This window comes from Nycticebus coucang, chromosome 1, assembly GCF_027406575.1.
Source record: "Nycticebus coucang isolate mNycCou1 chromosome 1, mNycCou1.pri, whole genome shotgun sequence".
Lineage (NCBI taxonomy): Eukaryota > Metazoa > Chordata > Mammalia > Primates > Lorisidae > Nycticebus > Nycticebus coucang.
The window spans coordinates 137,684,258-137,708,185 of record NC_069780.1 but is presented as its reverse complement, the minus strand read 5'-3'; the positions used below and the strand labels follow the sequence as shown (position 1 = coordinate 137,708,185).

The 23,928-nt window shown below is 40.0% G+C and overlaps 1 protein-coding gene and 1 non-coding gene across 5 annotated transcripts in view; one reads left to right on the top strand and one right to left on the bottom strand.

Annotated features, from left to right (window-relative positions):
* Nucleotides 1-23,928, top strand: part of BDP1 (B double prime 1, subunit of RNA polymerase III transcription initiation factor IIIB) — a 110,540-nt gene that overhangs the window by 20,003 nt on the left and 66,609 nt on the right. For all 4 annotated transcript variants that reach the window (XM_053589110.1, XM_053589120.1, XM_053589100.1 and 1 more), the window contains 6 exons: nt 840-973; nt 3,388-3,482; nt 8,220-8,274; nt 14,041-14,184; nt 20,218-20,490; nt 22,589-22,733. In XM_053589110.1, the coding sequence (XP_053445085.1) occupies nt 840-973; nt 3,388-3,482; nt 8,220-8,274; nt 14,041-14,184; nt 20,218-20,490; nt 22,589-22,733 (846 nt within the window). The remainder of the gene's footprint in view (nt 1-839; nt 974-3,387; nt 3,483-8,219; nt 8,275-14,040; nt 14,185-20,217; nt 20,491-22,588; nt 22,734-23,928) is intronic.
* On the bottom strand, nt 20,937-21,039 carry LOC128592247 (U6 spliceosomal RNA). The gene has a single exon (XR_008381816.1). It is a non-coding gene; the product is annotated as a U6 spliceosomal RNA (small nuclear RNA).

Sequence of the window (23,928 nt, the reverse complement as noted above, 5' to 3'; positions counted from 1 at the left end):
ATTGCTGCTATGAATTTTGAAAATAAGTTGGCATTTATTTTTACCCCCGGGAATAATGTCTTAGGTGAAAAATTAACGTGCTTAGAAAATGCCCGTATTTTGGCTCTGTGCCCATAATTCAGTGGTTAGGGCGCCGGCCACATGCAGTGGGGCTGGTGGGTTCGAACTCAGCCTGGACTTGTTAAACAACCATGGTAACAACAACAAAATAGCCAGGTGTTGTGGTGGATGCCTGTAGTCCCAGGTACTTGGGAGGCTAAGGCAAGAGAATCACTTAAGCCCAAGAGTTTGAGGTTACTGTGAGCTGTGATGCCATGCCACTCTACTGAGGGCAACATAGACTCTGTTTCAAAAAAAGAAAAAGAGAATGCCCATATTTCAAATGTATTTATTATTATACTTTTATATGACTGCTGTCCTAACTTTCAAAGTATTAACTATTCAAATCTCATTTATGACCATGCATAGTGGCTCACACCTGTAATCTTAGCACTTTGCGAGGCTGAGGTAGGAGAGTGACTGTGACAGCAAGTGGCTGAGGCAAGAGGGGCACTTTGAGACCCACCTGGACAACATATTGAGACCCTGTCTAAAGGAACAAAAACACAATTTTAAGGCAGTCATGGTGTGTGCCTGTAGGTCTCTGATACTCTGGAGGCTAAGGCAGGAGGATCTCATGAGTCTAGGAGTTTGAGGTTGCAGTGAGCTTGTGATGATGCCACTGTACTCTAACCCAGGCAACAGAGCAAGATCTTATTTAAAAGAAAAACACAAACTTATTTACTTATTTTGCATTATTTGTTTTCATGTGGATCTATTTAAACATGTGTTTCTTTCAGTTTAACTGTAGAAGTTTTAAGGACAAAAGGCCCCTGTGTTGTTGAAGAAAATGACCCCATATTTGAGCGTGGTTCTACAACTACATATTCCAGCTTTAGGAAAAACTATTACTCTAAACCCTGGTCAAATAAAGGTAACTAACTTTCATTTAAAAGTGTGTGTGTAAATTATTTGAAATGAAGTGAATTATTTTCTGTGTCTGAATTAGATCAGATCTCCCCTAAGAAAATAAAAATGCAGGGCGGCGCCTGTGGCTCAGTCGGTAGGGCGCCGGCCCCATATACCGAGGGTGGCGGGTTCAAACCCAGCCCCGGCCAAACTGCAACCAAAAAATAGCCGGGCATTGTGGCGGGCGCCTGTGGTCCCAGCTACTCGGGAGGCTGAGGCAAGAGAATCGCTTAAGCCCAGGAGTTGGAGGTTGCTGTGAGCTGTGTGAGGCCACGGCACTCTACCGAGGGCCATAAAGTGAGACTCTGTCTCTACAAAAAAAAAAAAAAAGAAAATAAAAATGCAAACTACCACATTGTTTTCTCTCCAGCTAATTTCACTGGCACTTCCCTTCTGCTCTTCCATGGGACTGTACTTCTAACCTTATCTTAAAAACCTTTTTAAGATTTATTTTTATCATTTTTTTTTTTTTTTTGAGACAGTTTCACTTTGTCTCCCTTGGTAGAGTGCCGTGGTGTCACACCTCACAGTAACCTCAAACTCTTGGGCTTAAGTGATTCTCTTGCCTCCCAAGTAGCTGTGACTACAGGTGCCCGCCACAATGTCTGGCTATTTTTTTGTTGCAGTTGTCATTCTTGCTTTAGCTGGCCCGGGTTGGGTGCGAACCTGCCAGCCTTGGTGTATGTGGCCAGTGCCCTACCCACTGTGCTGTGGGGGCTGTCTTTATGATCATTTTGGTTGGAAATTTTCTCTTTCTAAAGTTCCTGTAGAAAAAACATTGAAGTGAAAATTAATAATACAGTATTAATAATGTTCATAATATAATAATGTTTATATTATACTCAGGATTGTATAATAAAAGCATCTATAGGTTAATAATAGTCTGTTAAAAAATGTACACTGTCCCTCTCTGAGCAAGAGTGAGACCCTGTCCCTACTAAAAATAGGAAAATTAGCCATCATGGTGGCTCACACCTGTAATCCTAGCACTCTGGGAGGCCAAGGATTACCCTGAGCTCACTGGTTTGAGACCAGCCTGAGCAGGTGTGAGACCTCGTCTCTAAAAAAATAGCCAGGCGTCATGATGGGGCGCCTGTAGTCTCAGGTACTTGGGAGGCTGAGACAAGAGAATCACTTGAGCCCAAGCGTTTTAGGTTGCTGTGAGCTGTGATGCCATCGCATTCTACCGAGGGTGACATAGCGAAACTCTCAAAAAAAAAAAAGAAAAGAAAAATTAGCTAGGCATTGTGTCCTGTAGTCCCAGCTACTTGGGTTGCTGAAGCAGAAGAGTTGCTTGAACCCAGGAGTTTGAGGTTGTTGTGAGCTAGGCTGATGCTTCGACACTGTAGCTTAGAGAACACAGTGAGACTCTTGTCTCGAAAATCAGTACAGCCATGTGTTGTGGTGGGCGCCTTTAGTCCCAGCTGCTTGGGAGGCCGAGGCAAGAGAATCACTAAGCCCAAGAGCTGGAGGTTGTATGAGCTGTGATGCTATGGCATTCTACTGAGGGCGACATGATGAGACTCTGTTTCAAAAAAAAAATTTTTCAGTTGTAGGCTGGGTGCGGTGGCTAATGCCTGTAGTCCTAGCACTCTGGGAGGCTGAGGCAGGTGTATTGCCTGAGCTCATAGGTATGAGACCAGTCTGAGCAAGAGCCAGACCCCCATCTCTATTAAAAATAGAGGATCACTTGAGCCTGAGTTGGAGGTTGCTGTATGCTGTGATGCCATGGCACTCTACCCAGGGTGACTGCTTAAGACTTTGTCTCAAAAAAAAAAAAAAAAATTTGTTTTAGTTGCTTTGGTATTATTAGCATGCCAATTTCTTTTTTTGGCCGGGGCTGGGTTTGAACCTGCCACCTCCGGCATATGGGACCGGCGCCCTACTCACTGAGCCACAGGCGCCGCCCAGCATGCCAATTTCTTATACTACATTTTTTTTTTTTTTTTAAGAGACAGAGTCTCACTTTATCACCCTTGGTAGAGTGCTATGACATCACAGCTCACAGCAACTTCCAACTCCTGGGTTTAGGTGATTCTCTTGCCTCAGCCTCCCCAGTAGCTGGGACTATAGGCGCCTGCCACAATGCCTGGCTATTTTTTTCTTTTTGTTGCAGTTTGGCTGGGGCTGGGTTTGAACCCACCACCATTGGTATATGGGTCTGGCGCCCTGCTCACTGAGCCACAAGTGCCACCCTCTTATACTACATTTTAAAAAAGAATGTTTATAAGGCATTTTTAGATATTCTATGAGAATATTTCCAATAAAATTAAGTATTATCGAATTTATTTTTAACTCAATATATGCTGGTATAAGATTTTTTTCTTTGAAATGTTGGGAGGATTAATTTTTTTCATTCTAAATCTTTTATTTTTACAGAAACAGATATGTTTTTTTTAGCCATCAGCATGGTGGGAACTGACTTTTCCATGATTGGACAGCTTTTTCCTCACAGAGCAAGGATAGAAATTAAGGTATAGTAAACCCATCATATTTGCTATTTGAAAGGAGACCAATATTGCAGGTGGTGGTATTATTATTATTACTTTTACCTTTGGTTTAAATATCACTCCGTCTTTTTTTTACTGTTACGTTTTTGTTGTATTTGTCCCTCCACGGATTGAAAAGTAATTTGATATTTCTCAATTCTGATATGAGTACATTCTTTTTAATGTTAGTATGCTATTTTCTTATTTATAAATACCTTGTCCACTTCTAAAGTGAATTTGAGGTTAGTTCCAATAAAAGCACCGAAACTAGGATAAAAGAAGAAATAGATAATGAAGAGGAAAGAAAGTATATCAGAACATTTAGCTTAAGAATAGCCTTTTTTAGGCCTGGTGCAATTACAGGCGTGGGTAATGCCTGTAATACTAGCACTGTGGGAAGCCAAGGCGGGTAGATTGCCTGAGCTCACAAATATCAGACCAGCCTGAGCCATAGCAAGACCTTGTCTCTAAAAATAGCTGGGCGCTGTGGCAGGCACCTGTAGTCCCAGTTTACTTGGGAGCCTGAGGCAAGAGAATCCCTTAAGGCTGAGAGTTTGAGGTTGCTGTGAGCTGTGACACCACGGTATTCTACCAGAGGCAACAAAGTGAGACTCTGTCTGGAAAAAAAAAAAATTCTCATTTTTTTTTTTTTTTTTTTTTTTTGGTGCTGTGACTTAGCTACTATAAAGATAGCTTCTTGACCATAAAATATATTTTAGAATTTTCTACAGAGGCGTAAAAAGAATTATTCCGAGTTGTATAGTTTTCATTGTCTAATTTAACTATTGCTTTCCTAGGCCACCTTAACTCTGGGAACAACCAGTGGTACTATTAGGAAAACTGATGTCACTTGCAGCTGTAGTATACCTGAGAGGATGAGCTTTCTCTTTTTTTTTGAGTCAGAGTTTCGCTCTTGTCACCCTGGCTATGGTGCCATGGTGTCTTCGTAGCTTACAGCAACTTCAAACTGTTAGGCTCAAGCCATCCTCTTGCCTCAGCCTCCCAAGTGGCTGGTACAACCAGTGGTACTATTAGGAAAACTGATGTCACTTGCAGCTGTAGTATACCTGAGAGGATGAGCTTTCTCTTTTTTTTTGAGTCAGAGTTTCGCTCTTGTCACCCTGGCTATGGTGCCATGGTGTCTTCGTAGCTTACAGCAACTTCAAACTGTTAGGCTCAAGCCATCCTCTTGCCTCAGCCTCCCAAGTGGCTGGGACTACAGGCACCTGCCATCATGCCTGGCTGGGTTTTTCTGTTTTTAGTAGAGATGGGGGTCTCTGTCTTGCTCAGTCTGGTCTTGAATTCCTGACCTAGATCCACCTGCCACGGCCTCTCAGAGTGCTAGGGTTACAGGCGTGAGCCATCACATCTAGACATTATTCTTTAATTTCTTTGTTGAGGAACTTTTTCCTGGATTAGAGTGCATTTGAGTACTATTATACTCTGTTGCCATATGCTTTCTTAATTGTAGTGAGATCTTTACCCTATGGTGGGCTTTTTTCTTTTTTTCTCTTCCCCATCTTGTTCATTTCATTAATAAAAGGGAACCTCTGGCACCTGTAGCTCAGCAGCTAGGTGCCAGCTACATGGCGGGAGATGGCGGGTTTGAACCCAGTCTGGGCCTGCCAAACAATGACAACTACAACCAAAAAATAGCTGGGTGTTGTGGCTGGTGCATATAATCCCAGCTACTTGGGAGGCTGAGGCAAGAGAATCGCTTAAGCCCAGGAGTTGGAGGTTGCTGTGAGCTGTGAGACGCCAGCACACTCAACTGAGGGTGACATAGTGAGATATTCTGTCTAAATAAATAAATAAATAAAATAAAAGGGAACCATTAGGAAAGAAGCCTTTTTCCCCTAGAACTGTCGCTAGGTATGGATTGTGTGGGACATTATGTAAGGGGCATTGTACAGTGTAATGCAATAGTTGTACTCGTGTTTCTGCAAGAGATAGGGAACTATTTATATTTATATTCATTTTCTAATGTTGATCTTTGTTAAAGGAAAAGAAAATGTTAAACTTCTGTGAAGGCTAGAAGTTGCTTTTTTAGGGTTGGAGTTCTCTGATGATCTGAGTAATTAATGGTAACTTTGTCACTAGACTTATTTCTGTCAAAAATCATTTAGTCTCTTCTCTTAAAAGTTTAGTGTGGTTCCAGCAGGTCTTTGGGCAGAGTGTCCTTTCTCGTGCTTTTCATTCCTACCTATCCGTCTGGTCTGAACAACAGATCTACTGTTGAAAAATTTTCTCAGCTTTCATTTATCTGACTGTCCTTATTTCAGCCTTGTTTTTGAAGGGTAATTGATATTTAGGTGCATACAGAACAATCTGGTTTAACAGTTTTTTTCTTCTCATCTTTTTTTGGGATGGAGGGGGATAGAGTCTCACACCGTTGCTTGCCCCAGGCTAGAGTACTGTGTCATAGCTCACAACAACCTCAAACTCCTGGGTTTAAGCAATCTTCTTCCCTCAGCCTTGTGAGTAACTGAGACGATGGGTGTCTGCCATGATGCCCAACTAGTTTTTCTATTTTTTTTTTTTTTTTTTTTTGAGACAGAGCCCCAAGCTGTCACCCTGGGTAGAGTGCCCTGGCATCACAGCTACAGTAAGCTCCATTCCTGGGCTCAAGCGATTCTCCTGCCTCCACCTCCCAAGTAGCTGGACTACAGACGCCCGCCACAACACCTGGCTATTTTTTGGTTGTAGCTGTCACTGTTGTTTGGCGGTTCCAGGCTGGATTTGAACCTGCCAGCTGAGGTGTATGTGGCTGGTGCCTTAGTTGCTTAATCCACAGGTGCCAAGCCTCGTTTTTCTATTTTTAGTAGAGATGGGGTGTCACTCTTGCTCAGTCTAGTCTTGAACTCCTGAGCTCAAGTAGTCCACCTGCGTTGGCCTCCCAGAGTGCTAGATTACAGGCTTGAGTAATCAGGCCCGGCCTCTTTTCATCTTTTAAAGATGTCATTCTTTTTTTTCTTTTTCTCCAGTGTTTTCAGATGTATAGTGGGCAGCCATGATTCATATAATTTTTCTATCTACATACGTGTATATGATGGATTGTTTTTCTCTGGCCATTTTCAAGGTATTTTATGTGTTCAGCAATATGGTGATGATGATATGCCTCGCCTTGGCATTGGGTTTGTTAAGTTTCTTAGATCTTAAGATCATTTTTTATTCTATTGGGAAATTTGAAATCATTATTTCTTTTACTAGTTCTTGTGCTTTTTATTCTCTCCTTCTGGGGTCCCACTTAGATGGTTTACCTTATGTGACAGTCTACTACAGCTTACTAAAGCTCTGCCTACTTTTCCCAGTCTTTTTTCTGTGTTTCAGTTTCGATAGTTCGAAAATGTTTTATATTGTGTTTTTAGTAAAAGCTTGTAGATCACTGATCAGCAAGAGATTGGCGATTGTTTCCTCTCTTAAGATGTGAATGCATCAGTAGACATTCTCAGACACAAACTTATGCCCTTTAACCTTACAATAAATTAAGCCTTAAGATTTACATAAAGCTTTTCCATCTGTTTATTTTTTTTCTTCTTTTTTATTTGTAGAGACAGAGTCTCACTTTATGGCCCTCGGTAGAGTGCCATGGCATCACACAGCTCACAGCAACCTCCAACTCCTGGGCTTAAGCGATTCTCTTGCCTCAGCCTCCCGAGTAGCTGGGACTACAGGCGCCCGCCAAAACGCCCAGCTATTTTTTGGTTGCAGTTCAGCCGGGGCCGGGTTTGAACCCGCCACCCTCGGTATATGGGGCCGGTGCCTTACTGACTGAGCCACAGGCGCCGCCCTCCATCTGTTTATTTTATTTTCTGAGACAGAGCCTCAATCTATCGCCCTAGGTAGAGTGCCATGGCGTCACAGGTCACAACAACCTCCAGCTCTTGGGCTTAAGCGATTCTCTTGCCTCAGCCTCCTGAGTAGCTGGGACTACGGGTATCCACCACAGTGCCTGGCTGTTTTTTGTTTGTAGATGTCATTGTTTGGCAGGCCCGTGCCCAATTCGAACCCACCAGCTCTGGTGTATGTGACTGGCACCTTAGCAGCTTGAACTACAGGTGCTGAGCCAATTTTTTAATTTTTTATTTTTTTTAGAGACAGAGTCTTAACTTTATCGCCCTCCATGGAGTGCAGTGGTGTCACAGCTCACAGCAACCTCCAGATCTTGGGCTTAGGTGATTTTCTTGCCTCAGCCTCCCGAGTAGCTGGGACTACAGGCACCCACCACAACGCCTGGCTATTTTTTTTGTTGCAGTTTGGCTGGGGCTTGGTTTGAACCTGCAACTCTCAGTATATGGGGCTGGCGCTATACTCACTGAGCCACAGGCACCTCCCACTATCTGTTTATTTTTTTAATTAAATTTTTTTTTTTTTTTTTGAGACAGTCTCAGTTTGTCACCCTTGGTATTGTGCAGTGGTTTCATAGTTCACAACAACCTCAAACTCTTGGGTTTAAGTCATTCTCTTGCCTTAGCCTCCCAAGTAACTGGGACTAGAGGTGCCCCCCCACAATACCAGGCTGTTTCTTTCTGTGGTGGTTGTTGTCGTTGTTGTTGTTTAGCAGCTCCAGGCCGAGTTCGAACCTACCAGTCCTGGTGCGTGTGGCTGGTGCCCTAACCACTGAGCTACGGGTGCCTAGCCAAGAGTTTCATTTTAATGTTTACGAACATCTTGTTTAATCGGAGAGAATTACTATAAGGTTTTTTTTGTTGTTGTTAACAGAATAAATTTAAACGTGAGGAGAAAACAAATGGATGGAGAATAGACAAAGCATTCCGTAAGTATTAAGACCTCTTTTACAAAGAGTCACTTAAAGAGTATTCAAAATGAATGATCTTTTCTCTTTGGCTTTAGCGCGTTTTAGAATTGTTTTGTCCTTATATTGGCATAGGAAAAATGAAACTGGAAATTTTTCTATTTTGCTGTATGGGTTTGGTAGTTGCTATAAATCTGTAGGCAAGGGATTGGCCAAATGATCCAGAAACAGGTAAACAGATTTCTCATTTTAAATCCAGGAGCTTATAGAGGAACTGATGGTACCACTCCTGCCACTTGTAAGAGTTCTTTGTTCTGAAGGAACTGTATTTAAGAGGCTAGGAGATACTTGTTTCTGGAAGTTAGAATACTAAAGATCTTTTTTCCAGTATTCAATCAGTTACTCAGTCCATAGCACTGACTGCTTGCTGTGTGCTAGTTACTATTCTAGATATTGAGGATATGATGGTGAAGAGGGCAGAAGTTTAGGCTCTCATATGTTTAGAGCCTCAAGTCTAATTGGATGGAGGAAAATATATAGTTGGTAAACTGGATAATTTTACATAGTGATCAGTTTCTGAAAAGAAATAAAAAGAGGTTGTTGGGGGTGAATGTTTGAATTGAGCAGAGGAGCTCTCTCTGAAGAGGTATCATTTTGAATTGAATTTAACCTGATTTGAGGGAAACTTTTTAGCTTCTAATATCCTCATTAATACTAACATTTTTTTCCTTTATTTAAGTCTAGAGAAAGACATCAAGGCATGTCTAAAGAAAAACAAATAAATTTACTCTTTAAAGTAGTTTCTGGGGCTTAGTATGGTGGCACATGACTATAATTCTAGCACTCTGAGAGGCCGAGATAGGTGAATTGCCTGAGTTCAGGAGTTGGAGAGCAGCCTGAGCTAAAGCGAGACCCTATCTTTACTAAAAATAGAAAAACTGAGGCAAGAGGAATGCTTGAGCCCAGGAGTTTGAGCTTGCTGTGAGCTATGATGCCACAACAAAATAGTTTCTAAGCTGGGCGGCTTGCACCTATAATCCCAACTACTTGGGAGGCTGAGATAAGAAAATCCCTTAAGCCCATGAGTTCTAGATCAGTCTGGATAATACAATAAGACCCTGTCTTTATCAATCAATCAATCAACATTTTTATATCTTTTCTTTGGAGCGTATGTATTTTTCATGGAACCATAATTATGAGTATTTTATAATTAAGAGATGTCCATGAAACCATAAGATTAGCCTTAATGTTAATTGTAAGAATAAAATTCAAGTATAGAGAGAATTTAAATTGTGTAGCATATATGTTTATTTTATGCGTAGCCACTAAGGTATAGGAGTGGATCCTACACCCAATACTATATTGGGTCTTCAGGAAAACAAACCACTACCAGGCACAGCCTGTAGGAGATCTGGGATATTGTGGTCCTCAACCTACTGCATGTTAGAAAAGTAGTTCTGAAACTCTTCATTATGTGTAACACATTATAATCAGAAAATAATGTATAAATACATAAATAATGTATTTAGTGTATGAGGCCTTTTTGAAGTCTATTATAATAGTTACCTTTAAAACTTGCTGGTTGGTACAGTGGGATATATCTATAGTTCCAGCTACTCAGGGATAGGTTAAAGCAGGGGTGTCCAACCTTTTGTCTTCTCTGGCCACACTGGAAGAAGAGTTGTTTTGGGTCACACATTAAATGTACAAATACTAACAAGAGCTGATGATTAAAAATAAGTTCATGCATAATTTTTATGTTACCCACCGCCATAGATAAGTAATAAAGTCCTGATATAATAGTCTTAAGTATGCAACAGCCTGTTCAGAGAGTTTGAAGTTTCTGTGAGCTAAGACACCAGGGTACTTTTCCAAGGGTGACAAAGAGAGACTGTGTCTCAAAAAAAAAAATTAGCTTTGCTCTCCAAATTTCTTTTTTTTTTTTTCTTTGTAGAGACAGAGTCTCACTATTCCACCCTCGGGTAGAGTGCTGTGGCGTCACACGGCTCACAGCAATCTCTAACTCTTGGGCTTATGCGATTCTCTTGCCTCAGCCTCCCGAGCAGCTGGGACTACAGGCGCCCGCCACAATGCCCGGCTATTTTTTGTTGCAGTTTGGCTGGGGCTGGGTTTGAACCTGCCACCCTCGGCACATGAGGCCGGTGCCCTACTCACTGAGCCACAGGCGCTGCCCTGCTCTCCAAATTTCTTTTGATAAATTTTCTAATTTCTTTAATTTGTTTGTCTACTGTCTGGTGAGACAAACTGGGTATCTTTTCATACATTGCTTAAGATAAACTCATCATCAGTAAATGGTTTCGATTTTTTTTTTTTTTTGAGACAGAGCCTCAATCTGTCGCCCTGGGTAGTGTGCTGTGGCATCATAGCTCACAGCAACCTCCAACTCCTGGGCTCAAGCGATTCTCCTGCCTCCGCCTCCCAAGTACTTGGGACTATAGGCGCCTGCCACAATGCCCAGCTGTTTTTTGGTTGCAGCCGTCATTGTTGTTTGGCAGGCCTGGGCTGGATTCGAACCTGTCAGCTCAGGTGTATGTGGCTGGTGCCTTAGTTGCTTGAGCCACAGGCGCCGAGCCTTGATTTTTTTTTTTTTTTTTGTAGAGACAGAGTTTCACTTTATCGCTCTTGGTAGAGTGCCGTGGCGTCACACAGCTCACAGCAACCTCCAACTCCTGGGCTTAGGCGATTCTCCTGCCTCAGCCTCCCGAGTAGCTGGGACTACAGGCACCCGCCACAACGCCCGGCTAGCCTTGATTTTTTTTTTAATGGTTTTGATTTTTTTGCTATTAAATGTGCTACTACATAACTAGCTTTTACAGTAGAATCTGAGTGGTTACTCCTTTAAAAAAGTTCTGGTTGAGAAGACAGGCTTTTCTATTTCTGCTCTTTTTTTCCTTGCAACACAGTTCTTCCTATGTATTGCCTTTTCAAATTATAGTCTTTGAAAATTTGCACAATTTCCCTATAAATTAAGCAGAGTGCGTTACTGTTTGTCTTGACAAAAAAACAGTCATCTGTCCATTTTTCATTGAGTAGTATTTCTTCATCTATAATTTTTCTATGTTTTTGCATTCTGTTTTCTTTTGAGATGTTGTAGAAGCCATTCTGGGCTTAAAAGCATAATACTATATTTATTTTTATTATGAAAATTAGTCGACAGAAAAATAGAAGGCATCTTGTCTTTCAACATAAGGTGTGGGCAGAGGGCCGATGCGCAGTGGGTAAGGCACCACCAAGGTGTTGAAGTATGCTTAATAATCAAATAAGAGGCCGGGTGTGGTGGCTCATGCCTGTAATCCTAGCAACTCTGGGGAGTTGAGGCAGTTGGACCACTTGAGCTCAGGAGTTGGACACTAGCCTGAGCAAGAGTGAGACCCTGTCTCTAATAAAAGTAGAAAAATGGAGCTGGCGCAGTGGCTCACACCTATAGTCCCAGCTACTTGGGAGGTTGAGGCAAGAGTATTGTTCATGCCCAAGAGTTTGAGGTTTCTGTGAGCTATGATGATTCCACGGCATTCTACCCAGGCTGGCATTCTACCTAGGGTAGAAGAGTGAGACTGTTAAAAAAAAAAAAGAATGCTTACTTGACTTCTAAATAAAATTAAGTACCTAACATTGCAGAGGTAGGTTCAAATATTATTGACAATCACTGCCTTTCCAAGTCATCATGAACACATGTAAATTCTGATAGTGTCAATTGGACTGTGCTTGGAAGATGACACATAACACACTGGAAGTGGAACACTGCTATAAAACTGAAGCCTTACGTGCATATAAATAGTGAGAGCGTATGTACGTTTATTTTACGTGACACTGCGACACAACGTTGTTGTCTACAAAGTTCATGCTAGAGAACCGTGTAATTTGCGTTCCACCAGAAAATCACACACACAAAAAAAACTCATAATTTTTTTTTTTTTTTTTTTGGCCGGGGCTGGATTTGAACCCACCACCTCTGGTATATGGGGCCAGCGCCCTACACAGGAGCTGCCCTCATAATGTTTTAAGTAAGCTTACGATTTTGTATTGGGCTGCCTTCATAGCCATCCTGGGCTGCATGCAGTCCAGGTACCACAAGTGGACATTCCTGGGCTAAGTGATCCCTTGAGCCCAGGAGGTTAAGGCCGGCTTGGCAACGTAGTAGACTCTGTTTGAAAACACTAATTTTGGACGGTGCCCGTAGCTCAGTCGGTAGGGTGCCAGCCACATACACCGAGGCTGGCAGGTTTGAACCTCATCCGGGCCAGCTTAAACAACAATGACCACTGCAACAAAAAAATAGCCAGCACTGTGGTGGGCGCCTGTAGTCCCAGCTACTTGGGAGGCTGAGGCCAGAGAATCGCTTAAGCCCAAGAGTTTGAGGTTGCTGTGAGCTGTGATGCCATGACACTCTACTCAGGGCAACATAGTGAGACTCTGTCTCAGAAAAAAAAAACAACAAAAATTTACTCATTTTGGTGCCATAGTGAAAAAACAAAACAATAAAAGCTTTTGGGGGAACTTATGTTTTGAATTTCTCAGGGAACCATGTGGAGAGCCTTTATGGATTCTTTGAATGTTAAGTGTATTTCATAATCATTGCTGTGGAAAGTCAGAACAGATTAAGTCTCGGTCCATAGCAGAACAGAGCCTTTAGGAATTCCAGATTTGGGTTTGGTTTCCTGACAGTGTTGTTAATTTACTGTATACTTCCTTTTCTGAGGCCATCTTGTAATTAAACCAATGTTTGGCTTCTGTATGTAGAGTATCATTTTCTTTTTTGGTTTGTTTTGAGACAAAATCTCAAGCTATTGTTCTGGGTAGAGTGCTGTGGCATCATAGCTCAGAGCAATCTCCAACTCTTGGGCTCAAATGATCCTCTTGCCTCAGTTTTTTATATTTTTAGTAGAGATGGGGCCTCACTCTGGCTCAGGCTGGTCTCGAACCTGGGAGCTCAAGCAGTCCACCTGTCTGGGCCTCCCAGAGTGCTAGGATTACAGGCGTGAGCCACTGTGCCCAGCCTAGAGCATCATTTTCTCTACATTGACTATAAGTTTAGCTTGGGCAAAGATTTGACTCCAGTACTAAATTCATTCTTGGTTTGCTTACTGATAGTTTTTTTTTTTTATAATAGTGCCTTCAATGAGTATTCAGTGAGAGTGTTTTTGATTAATGTTCATTTATTTCCACTTTGCTCAATTAGGAAGAGTAAATGGTGAAGTGGTTGCCATAAAGGTAGGCCATATGATAGCGACGGGCATTTTGAGAACTTCCTAGCCATCTTTGTCATTTTAAAAAATTGATACATTTTTACACATAGTTAAAGTATAATTTGAGTTTTGATAAAGAATATACTTGTGTACCTACTCTCCCTAAACGATATATGGGAACATTTTCATCTGAAGCGATGAAAATGTTTCCTTTTCTAGTCAATCAGTGCTGTCCTTTCAGCTCAAAGCAACCACTATTTTCATTTGAACCATTACAGATCAGTTTAGCATGTTCTAGAATATCTGATTCTTGGAATTGTACAGTACATATTTTTTCATACCTAATTTTTCACCTTGTTTTTGAGATTCATCCATATTATTGCTTGCATTAGTAGTTTGTTGCTTTTTTTTAAAAAAAAATTAGTTTATTTTTATTGCCGAGGGTGTTCTAGTGTGTGCTTATTTACCCATTCTCCTGTTCATAGAGAAGCCCATTTGCTTTTATGTTATGAAACGTAAAAATGAGAAGCAGTGTTTTTAAAACAAAAACTTGAAAGTTCTTTTCCTTTTTTTTAAACAGAGGAAAAGCGTCCTTTTGACTTCGATTTTTTTGCTCATTTGCTTCAGAAAGTTCTTGCTGAAGAAGAGAAAAGAAAACAAAAGTCTACTAAACATCACAATTTAAAGGAGAAGAAATCCTCCAAACCACGGAAAAATGTAAAAGGTACTGATTTTATTTTATTTATTTATTTTTAATTTCAGTTTGCTTGTTCATTCTTCTTTGTTCCCTTTTTGTTCATTTTCTTCTTCCTCTGGCGGTGCTGGCTGTTTTTGATGTTGTTAGTAGAGACGGGGTCTTACTCTGGCTCACTGCTGCTCATACTGGTATTGAACCTCTGAGCTCAGACAATCCACCTGCCTCGGCCTCCCACAGTGCTGGGACTACAGGCGTGAGCCACCACGCCTGGCCAAAGGTATTGATTTTAAAACAAAATGTGTTATTTTAGTTTAGTGGTAATAAACTTGCAACGTTGTCCATCAGGTCTTTGAGAGCTCATGTGTATGTAGCTCTGGTAGTTACTATCATCAAGGCACCCATTTGAAGGGAATTAATTTTTCTTCATTGTGCCAGTTATGTGGGCCTAAACATCAGTGTTCTTTTATATATCTATAATATTAATACATTATAATTTAATATTATATAATTAAATATTATGTATTATATATTATATAATTAAATATCATATTATATAATATATATTAATATTAACATATATATTTATCTAATATATGTTTTTTTGGGGGGAGGGAGACAGAGTCTCTGTTTTTGCCCTCCGTAGAGTGCAGTGGCCTCATAGCTAACGGAAATCTCAATCTCTTGGCTCAAGTGATCCTATTGCCTCAGCCTCCCACGTATCTGGGACTATGGCTGCCTGCTACAAGACCCAGCTATTTTTTGAAACAGGGTCTGACTCTTGGTTAAGCTGGTCTCAAACTCCTGAGCTCAGGCAATGTACCCGCCTTGGCCTCTCAGAATGCTGGGATTACAGGCATGAGCCACTGCAACTGGCCTTGTTTTTTTTTTTAATAATTTTTATTTCAAAATATTGGGTGTAACTTTCATGGGTGAATTGTAAAATGCTGAGCTTAGGGCTTTTATTGTACTTGCCCTAGGATAATGTTCATTTTACCCTATAGGTGGGTTTTTATCCCTAACCTTATATTAACTTTTTAAATTGGCTGTACTATTTGACATGTTTCTAGAGCAGTGTTCTTCAACCTTTTTTGTCTGAGGGCACACTTGAACCTATAGTTAAACCTCTGCAGCACACTTACATTATGTTGATCAAAATAAAAGAGTGAAAAAAAGAATATATGGGCCAGGCGCTGTGGCTTATGCCTGCAATCCTAGCAGGCCACGGTGAGTGGATTGCTTGAGCTCATGAGTTTGAGAGCAGCCTGAGCAAAAGCGAGAGCCTGTCTCTACTAAAAAATAAAAATAAAAAAAATAGAAAAACTGAGGCAAGAGGATCATTTGAGCCAGGGTTGGAGATTGCTGTGAGCTATGATGCCATGGCTCTCTATCCATGGTGACAACTTAAGGTTCTGTCTCAAAAAAAAAAAGAATATACTAAATGTGCTTTGAACTTCTTTGGAAAATAACTGATTTTTTTTTTTTTTTTGGACACAGAGTTTCACTTTGTTACCCTTGGTAGAGTGCTGTGGTGTCAGCACTAACTACCAGCAACCTCAAACTCTTGGGCTTGATTCTCTTGCCTCAGCCTTCCAAGTAGCTGGGACTACAGGCACCCACCACAACACCCAGCTAGTTTTTTTAGAGACAAGGTCTTGCTATAGATCAGGCTGGTCTCGAACTCATGAGCTTAGGCAATTCACCCGCCTTGGCCTCCCAGAATGCTAGGATTTCAGTTTGAGCCGCCGCACCACGCTGCGCCTGGCCTAAAAATTTTCAAAGCTTATCTGCGATCTGCTCATGGCACACCAGTGTGCTGTAGCACACGGGTTGAAAGTCACTGCTCTAGAGCATAGTTGTAGCTAATCATGTTTCATGTTTGGTTATATTATTATTATTTTCCTCTGTAAAACAAATCAGGAATAAAATTCAAATATTTAAAAAATGGAATTCTAATATGTTAGGGTTGTGACTAGATTGTATTGTTTGAGCATAACTTCTTTCTGAAGATTAATGTTGACTTGAACAGATAGAAAACTGTTAAAATGTAGGTATTTTTATTTTTAGGCTTGTATTTTCTTAACTATTTGAACTCTGCCCTGTGAATAATGACCTAATTTAAAGAATCCATTCTGAACCTCAGAGTCAAAGCATTCTATGATAGACATACTTTTATCTGACAATGTGAATGTTACTTTTTTCCCATTATTATTATTGCTCAATATTTCATTGCACCAATCATCTGATTTCTTTTCCAGTTGTATTTATCTTTGTTCTTTATGTGGTTTTTGTTTCTAGTCCTTCTCTTAAACATTGTTATTGTTATTAAGTTTTAGGCCTCTTTAATTTTGTGAGGGCAAAAAGTGGAAACCAAATAAACACATGTACATGTTTAAAGAAAATTAAAAAAATCTGAATAAGTTTACACTCATAGGAGAGCAAAATGCAACTAAGTTCAGTTGGGATGGAGGGGGAAGAGGATGGAGAGAGAGAAGAGGGAGAGGGATTGGTGTGCTCTCACCTCGTGGGCACAATGAAAGGGTGTGTATGGCACATCTGCTGGGTGAATGCTTCAACTACAATGTGGACTTTACCTAACAATTGCAAAGAATGTAACCTAATCATTTGCACCCTCATATTAATCTGAAGTTAAAAAAAAAGAATCTTGGAACATTATATTAGCCAATTTTTCAGCCCCCTTTCCATTTGTTTTGATTACTGAGAACGAGCCCCAGAAATCCTAAGACACTTTTTCCTAATGTCTTAACACTGTTAGAAGTGGCAGAAGTAGGAATCAAATCTAGGACTATGAGAGTTTGTATGGGAGGTCCCTAAGACCACTGAGAAGTTAGTATCCTCTGCCTGGCTGTTCAGCATAAAGCACATTGTCTGTACAGTTTGCACACAGCCACTGTATCTAAACTTAACCATTAGGGTTGTAGGAACCCTTCCTCAAACCAAATTCTCAGACAAATAGCTGGGATGACAGGTGCCCGCCACAATGCTAGGCTAGTTTTAGAGACAGGGTCTTGCTCTAGCTCAGGCTGGTCTCGAACTTCTGAGCTCAGGCAATCCACCTGCCTCAGCCTCTCAGAATGCTGAAATTATAGCTGTGAGCCACCGCACCTGACTTTGAGTCACTGTGCCCAGCCTAGTGCAGTGTAGTCTTAAATTCCAGGGCTCAAGTGATCATTGCGCCTCAGCCCTCCAAGTAGATAGGACTATAGGTGCATACTACCATGTCTAGCTAATTTTTCTTTTCCATTTTTTTTAGATACGGGGTCTCATTATGTTGCCCAGGCTAGTCTTGAACTCCTGGCCTCAAGCAGTCCTCATGTTTTGGCCTCCCAAATTGCTGGGATTAAAGGTGTAAACACCGGCCCTACTTTTATTAAGAGTTTTTTACTTTTATACATTTTCTTAGAAGATTAAAGTAGATATAGGAATTTTTCTTGTGATTATCATGTTACAGGTAATAGCATGAGTATTTCATTGGGATTTATTTAATGTAAAAACTTGTCAACTATATTATTGTAAGTCTCAATTTAAAAAATTTCTGGTTATTCTGATAGAATAAATCAAATCTTATTTTCTCATTTTTAAGGTCTTTTGACTTTTTAAAAATGAAAGTGAATGAGATTAAATATTCTTTGAGATTAGATATTTTTGGAGAAGATGTCTGGTCAGCTGTGGTTATGAAGTTAAGCTTGCTTTGGTTTGGATGCTTGGATGCTGTCTGACTTCATTTCAGGTGCTGTCACAGAATAGCTGACACTGGGTAATTTTTAGAGAACAAATTAATTTCTCACAGTTTTGGAGGCTGGAAAGTCCAAAATCAAGACACTGTCACATGAGAAGGGCCTTTTTGCTGTTTCATCTGATGGCAGAGGGCAGTGAGAGGGAGCACCCGGGGCCGAGTGGGAAAGGGGGGCAAATTTGTTCATTTATAGCAGCATTAATTCTACTAGGAGAGCAGAGCCCTTATGTCCTCATCACTTCTTAAAGCTTCTACCTTTTAATACTGTGAAAATGGCAATTAACTTTCACTTTGAGTTTTGGAGAGGACAGACGTTCAAACTATAGCAGCTGCTGTTTCCATGGTGATGTTTTTTAAAATTTAGTTCACATTTTAATTCATTAATTTACATTAAATGAAGTTAAATTCAGTTGACTATTAATATGTCTTAATAGGAACCATACTAGAAATCCTCCTTCTTCTTATTTTTTTAGACACAGAGTCTCACTTTGTCGCCCTGGGTAGAGTGCTGTGGCATCACAGTTCACAGCAACCTTGAGCTTTTGGGCTTAGGTGATTCTCTTGCCTTAGCCTTCTAAGTAGGTGGGACCACAAGCACCCCACACAGTGCCGGGCTATTTTTTGTTGCAGTTTTGCTGGGGCCACCTTAGAACCTGCCACCTTCAGTATATGGGGCTGGCATCCTACTCACTGAGCCACAGCACTGCCCACTAGAAATTATTTGTTAAAAGATTGTTTATTGAAAAAAATTGTACGGAAGATAAAATTCTTTTTTTTTTTTTTTGTAGAGACGGAGTCTCACTGTACCGCCCTCGGGTAGAGTGCCGTGGCGTCACACAGCTCACAGCAACCTCTTAACTCTTGGGCTTATGCGATTCTCTTGCCTCAGCCTCCCGAGCAGCTGGGACTACAGGCGCCCACCACAATGCCCAGCTATTTTTTGGTTGCAGTTTGGCCGGGGCTGGGTTTGAACCTGCCACCCTCGGCATATGGGGCTGGCGCCCTACTCACTGAGCCACAGGCGCCGCCCCGGAAGATAAAATTCTTGAACTCTGTTTCGTACCTGTCTCTCAAAGCAATTCTTGGATTTCCTTGAGATAACTATCTAAATCCTTTTTTTTGTGTGTGTATATATATATATACACACTACTAAATATGTATCACTTTTGCACTGTTATGTATGGAGGTATATGTATATATATATACATGCATATATATGCACATACATACATACATATATATACATATACATGTATGTAGGTATGTATATGCAGGTGTGCCTTAGAGTATACAGATAGTCCTTTCCTTCCATGGTTCAACTTATGTTTTTTCACCTTTATAACAGAGCAAAAGTGATACACATTTAGTAGAAACCTCACTTTGATTTCTCACATAATTCTTCTGTTTTTCACTTTGGTACAATATTCAGTGATTACATGAGATATTCAACACTTTATTATAAAAGTCTTTGTGTTAGATCAGTGGTTTTCAACCTTCCTAATGCCACGGCCCTTTAGTACAGTTCCTGAGGGTCGAGACCCACAGGCTGAGAACTGCTGTGTTAGTTGATTTTACCCAGCTATGGGCTGATGTAAGTGTTCAGAGCACATTTAAAGTAGTCTGGGCAGCCCATACATGTAGTTCCAGTTACTCAGGAAGGTAATGCAGGAGGATCTCTTGGGCTTAGGAGTTTGTGGCTATGGTGAGCTATAATCCTTCCACTATACTTAGCCAGGGTGACAGAGCAAGATTCTTTCTCTAAAAAACAACAAAAAAAGGAGGCTAAACTATTATGTTAGGTGAATTAAATAAAGGCATTTTTGACTTATATAGTGGGTTTATTGGAGCATAGCCCCATTGTAAGTCTAGGAGCATCTGTACATGTAGTTGTTTTTTTTTTTTTTTTGGTTTTTGGCCGGGGCTGGGTTTGAACCCGCCACCTCTGGCATATGGGACCGGTGCCGTACTCCTTGAGCCACAGGCGCCGCCCTACATGTAGTTGTTTTTAAAAGTGGTATCATTTATATTCTACCATTTGATTTTTCAATACAACAATATGTTTTGAAATTTTTCACCTTGTAACGTATTAACTTAACCTCCTATTGTTACTGGCTACATGAATTTTTAGAGCATGGATGTACTGTAACTTATTTGGTCACTTTATCTTGGATATTTTAGGTTGTCTTTAATTTTTTTTCTCTTATAAATAACACTATAGAGGATATCCTTGAGTATTTATCATTTCCACCTTTATGAGCTTTTCTATAAATTGTTTACATATTTATCAGCACTTCTCTTGTTTTCAGTGAAAAAAGTTGCCTGTGAAGAAGTGAATAATGATCCAGATGAGTCTGTGAGTGCTATAATTTCAGACTCAGAAAGATTGCCAAAGGATACTCAGCCAGCTGAAGAAGAAGAAGAGTCTCTGACTTTATCAGGGCAAGATTCAGAACAGGTTGCATTAAATCAGAAGAAAAGGAGAAGGAAGAATCAAGAAGAAGCTAATGAACAGGAAATAAACAATGCTGCAGGAAATGCCACTGTTCACTCAAGCCCTTCTGAAGGAGAAAAACGCCAGAGTAAGTGTCTCACATATTTTAACATTGAGAGGATGTGTATGGTAACATGGTATATTAACTAAAATACCTTCCTTCTATTTATTTTATTTTATTTATTTATTTATTTTTATTAAATCATACATAGATCATGAATATATTTATGCTTTTGTGGGATTCAGTGTGTTGATTATTTGTACAAATTGGAGTGCTTACATCCTACTAATTAACGTAGCTTTCACATCATTTACTTAATCATAGTGTTAAGACATTTGTATTCTGTACTTGATAGATTTGACTTGTACCCTTGCAATATGCTCCATAGGTGTGGGCCCACCATTAACCCTCCTTCTGTCAAACCACCCCAATCCCTTCCCATTCCCCTCCCCTTCCCTCCTTCATCCTGGGCTATAATTGTGATTTATCTTTCATATGAAAGTGTGAGTAATTATAAATTGGTTTCATAGTAGAAAAATATGGAATGCTTCACGAATGTGTGTGTCATACTTGCTCAGGGGCCATGCTAATCTTCTCTGTATTGTTCCAATTTTAGTATATGTGCTGCTGAAGCAACCACAATACCTTCCTTCTAGATATTAACCATTAAGCAATTAATTATGCTTATTAATGAGTTCTGTGTTTGGACTGGTTTAAATCTTAATTAAAATTTATTATAAAAAACCAAATTAAATGGGGAGATTTTTCTCTAAAGCTTGTTTCTAAGCTGTATCACAACTTATGTATTCCTCTTAACAATGAAATCACATGTATGTAGTTAAATGTATGTTGCTTATGTCTGTTAATAAATGGCAGGTTTTCATGTTGTACCTCTACAGAGCACCTTTGGGAACCCACAGTGGGTTGTTTAATTTCTATAAAAGACCTAATGGAATAAGTATTCCTCTCATTCTTCTTTTTTATTCTTAGAATGCAGGCATATTGACATGTAGGTCTTACTCGCAGGTTAGGGCCAAGAGTTTAGGGGATGCTTGGTCTCTCTCCTTAGGAGTTCATATACAGATTATTTAAAGAAGATAATTAACAAAGAGAAGAGGAAAGGTGCAGACCAAAACAACCTTTTATAAAATTTATAATGTGTGTTGTCTTTACCAATGATTTTAATAAATGAGTTTTGGGGGCAGCGCCTATGGCTCAGTGAGTAGGGCGCCGGCCCCATATGCTGAGGGTGGCGGGTTCAAACCCAGCCCCGGCCAAACTGCAACAACAACAAAAAAAATAGCCGGGCGTTGTGGTGGGCGCCTGTAGTCCCAACTGCTCGGGAGGCTGAGGCAAGAGAATCGCGTAAGCCCAAGAGTTAGAGGTTGCTGTGAGCCGTGTGACGCCACGGCACTCTACCCCAGGGCGGTACAGTGAGACTCTGTCGCTACAAAAATAAATAAATAAATAAATAAATAAATAAATAAATAAATGAGTTTTGGCATTTAATGTAGTATGATTTATAGGTATTACAATATTATTCTTTTTTGTGGCTTACTAGTAGAATCATTACATATAAAGCAGAATAATGATTCAGAAATTAGATTTTAGAAATCAAACAGACCTTGCTTTAAATTCCAGGTCTTTTATTCACTAAGTATGTGTATTACATTGAGCAAGTCACTTAAAATCCCTGAACTTAGGTGCTTCTCTTTATGATGGATTTAATATTAATACCTTGAAATATAATTATTTTGAGTATTATATGAGATAATATATCTGATGGATTTAAGAGTTCCTGCTCCATTGTAAATACTCAATAAATGATAGCTATCACTGTATTATTATTACCCTTTGGAAGGAATAAAAGAATAGCCAAATCTACTTTTAGTTTCTTGACTAGACTTATAAAATAAGTTGGTTTAATCACTTAAAATTTAATCAGGATAAGGAAGCTGCTACAAATTGCCATGGAAAAGGGGTGACTCTCAAAATACCAGTAGTTGTATGTTGATCGAATTTTCTTTTTGCTCTAAAAATAAGATGTATTTCTTGCAAATGGCAACTTGAACATTGAATGGTTTAATGTTTTGTAGGAAAAGACAATGTATGTAAATTCCTTTCTGCTTTAAAAAAATAGATGTTTTTGCTGTATTTTAGAATAACATACATTCTTTATTCATAGCTAACTGTCAGTCTTTAAAGCCTGAGGTAAATGAAGATGAATGCAATAAGAAACAGCTTTCCTGTGTACAAAACATAGATGACATTGCAAGTTTAGCCTCCAATGAAAAAGTTGAGAAAATAACTGACCCCAGCCTTGCATCAAGGTATCTTCTGTGTTTTTTCCGCTTTATCCGCATCTGTTGATTAGGGAGCGACCAGTGTTGAAATTTCCAACTGCGATAGTGTATTTGCATATTTCTTTTTTTAAGTCTATTTGTTTTTTCTTCATGTATTTTGAAGCTCTGTTGTTAGGTGTGTACATAACTAGGATTTCTGTGTCTTCTTGGTGAAATCTCCTTTGTCATTTTGTACTATCCTTCTGTATTGCTTTTCTTACCAGATGTTTACTTTGTCACTACAGCTTTCTTTTGGTTAGTGTTTGCATGGGTTTATCATTTTCTATTTTCATTTTACGTTTGGGTTTTATTAGTTTAAGTATGGTATATCCTGCAATGTGTGTTTTAAATATGTGTGTGTGTGTTTTTTTTTTTTTTTTTCTTTTTGGCTGGGTGGTGGCTCATGCCTGTAATCCCAGCACTTTGGGAAGCCGAGATAACAGGCTCACTTAAGGCCAAGGTTCAAGGTTGCAGTGAGCTGGTGACAGAGTAAAGACCCCGTCTCTTAAAAAAAAAAATCTAGAGTAATTAAAGCAGTGGGGTACTGGTATAGGAGTTGACAGATTTCCTCAGTGAGACTAGGAAGAGTCTATGAAAGACAGGAATCTTTTTCTTTATGTTTATAGTAGTTTATTTTGCTGTTTTTTAGGAATCTTTTATGTAGTTGGGGTAGCTTTTAGAAATTAGTGGGCAAAGATTAAACTAACTATTCATTAGATTGTAATAAGATATGAAAAAGATAATATTATCTTTTTTCTTTTTTTGGAGATAAGAGTCTCACTTTGTCATCCTTGGTAGAGTGCTGTGACATCATAGCTCACAGCAACCTCAAACTCTTGGGCTCAAGTGATTCTCTTACATCAGCCTCCCAAGTCGCTGGGACTACAGGCCCCCTCCACAACTCCCGGCTATTTTTAGAGACGAGGTCTCGCTCTGGCTCAGGCTGGTCTCAAATCTGTGAGCTCAGGCAATCCACCCGCCTCAGCTTCCCAAAGTATTAGATTACGGGTGTGAGCCACTGTGCCTGGCCCTGAAAAAGATAATATTAAATGCTTGTTTCTCCCTATCCACAAGCAACTTACTGATGGATTAAATACACACACAACATACATAAAACACATCTCCTCCTGCCTTAGCCTTCCAAATAGTTGGGACTTCAGGTGCCTGCCAAAACACCTGGCTA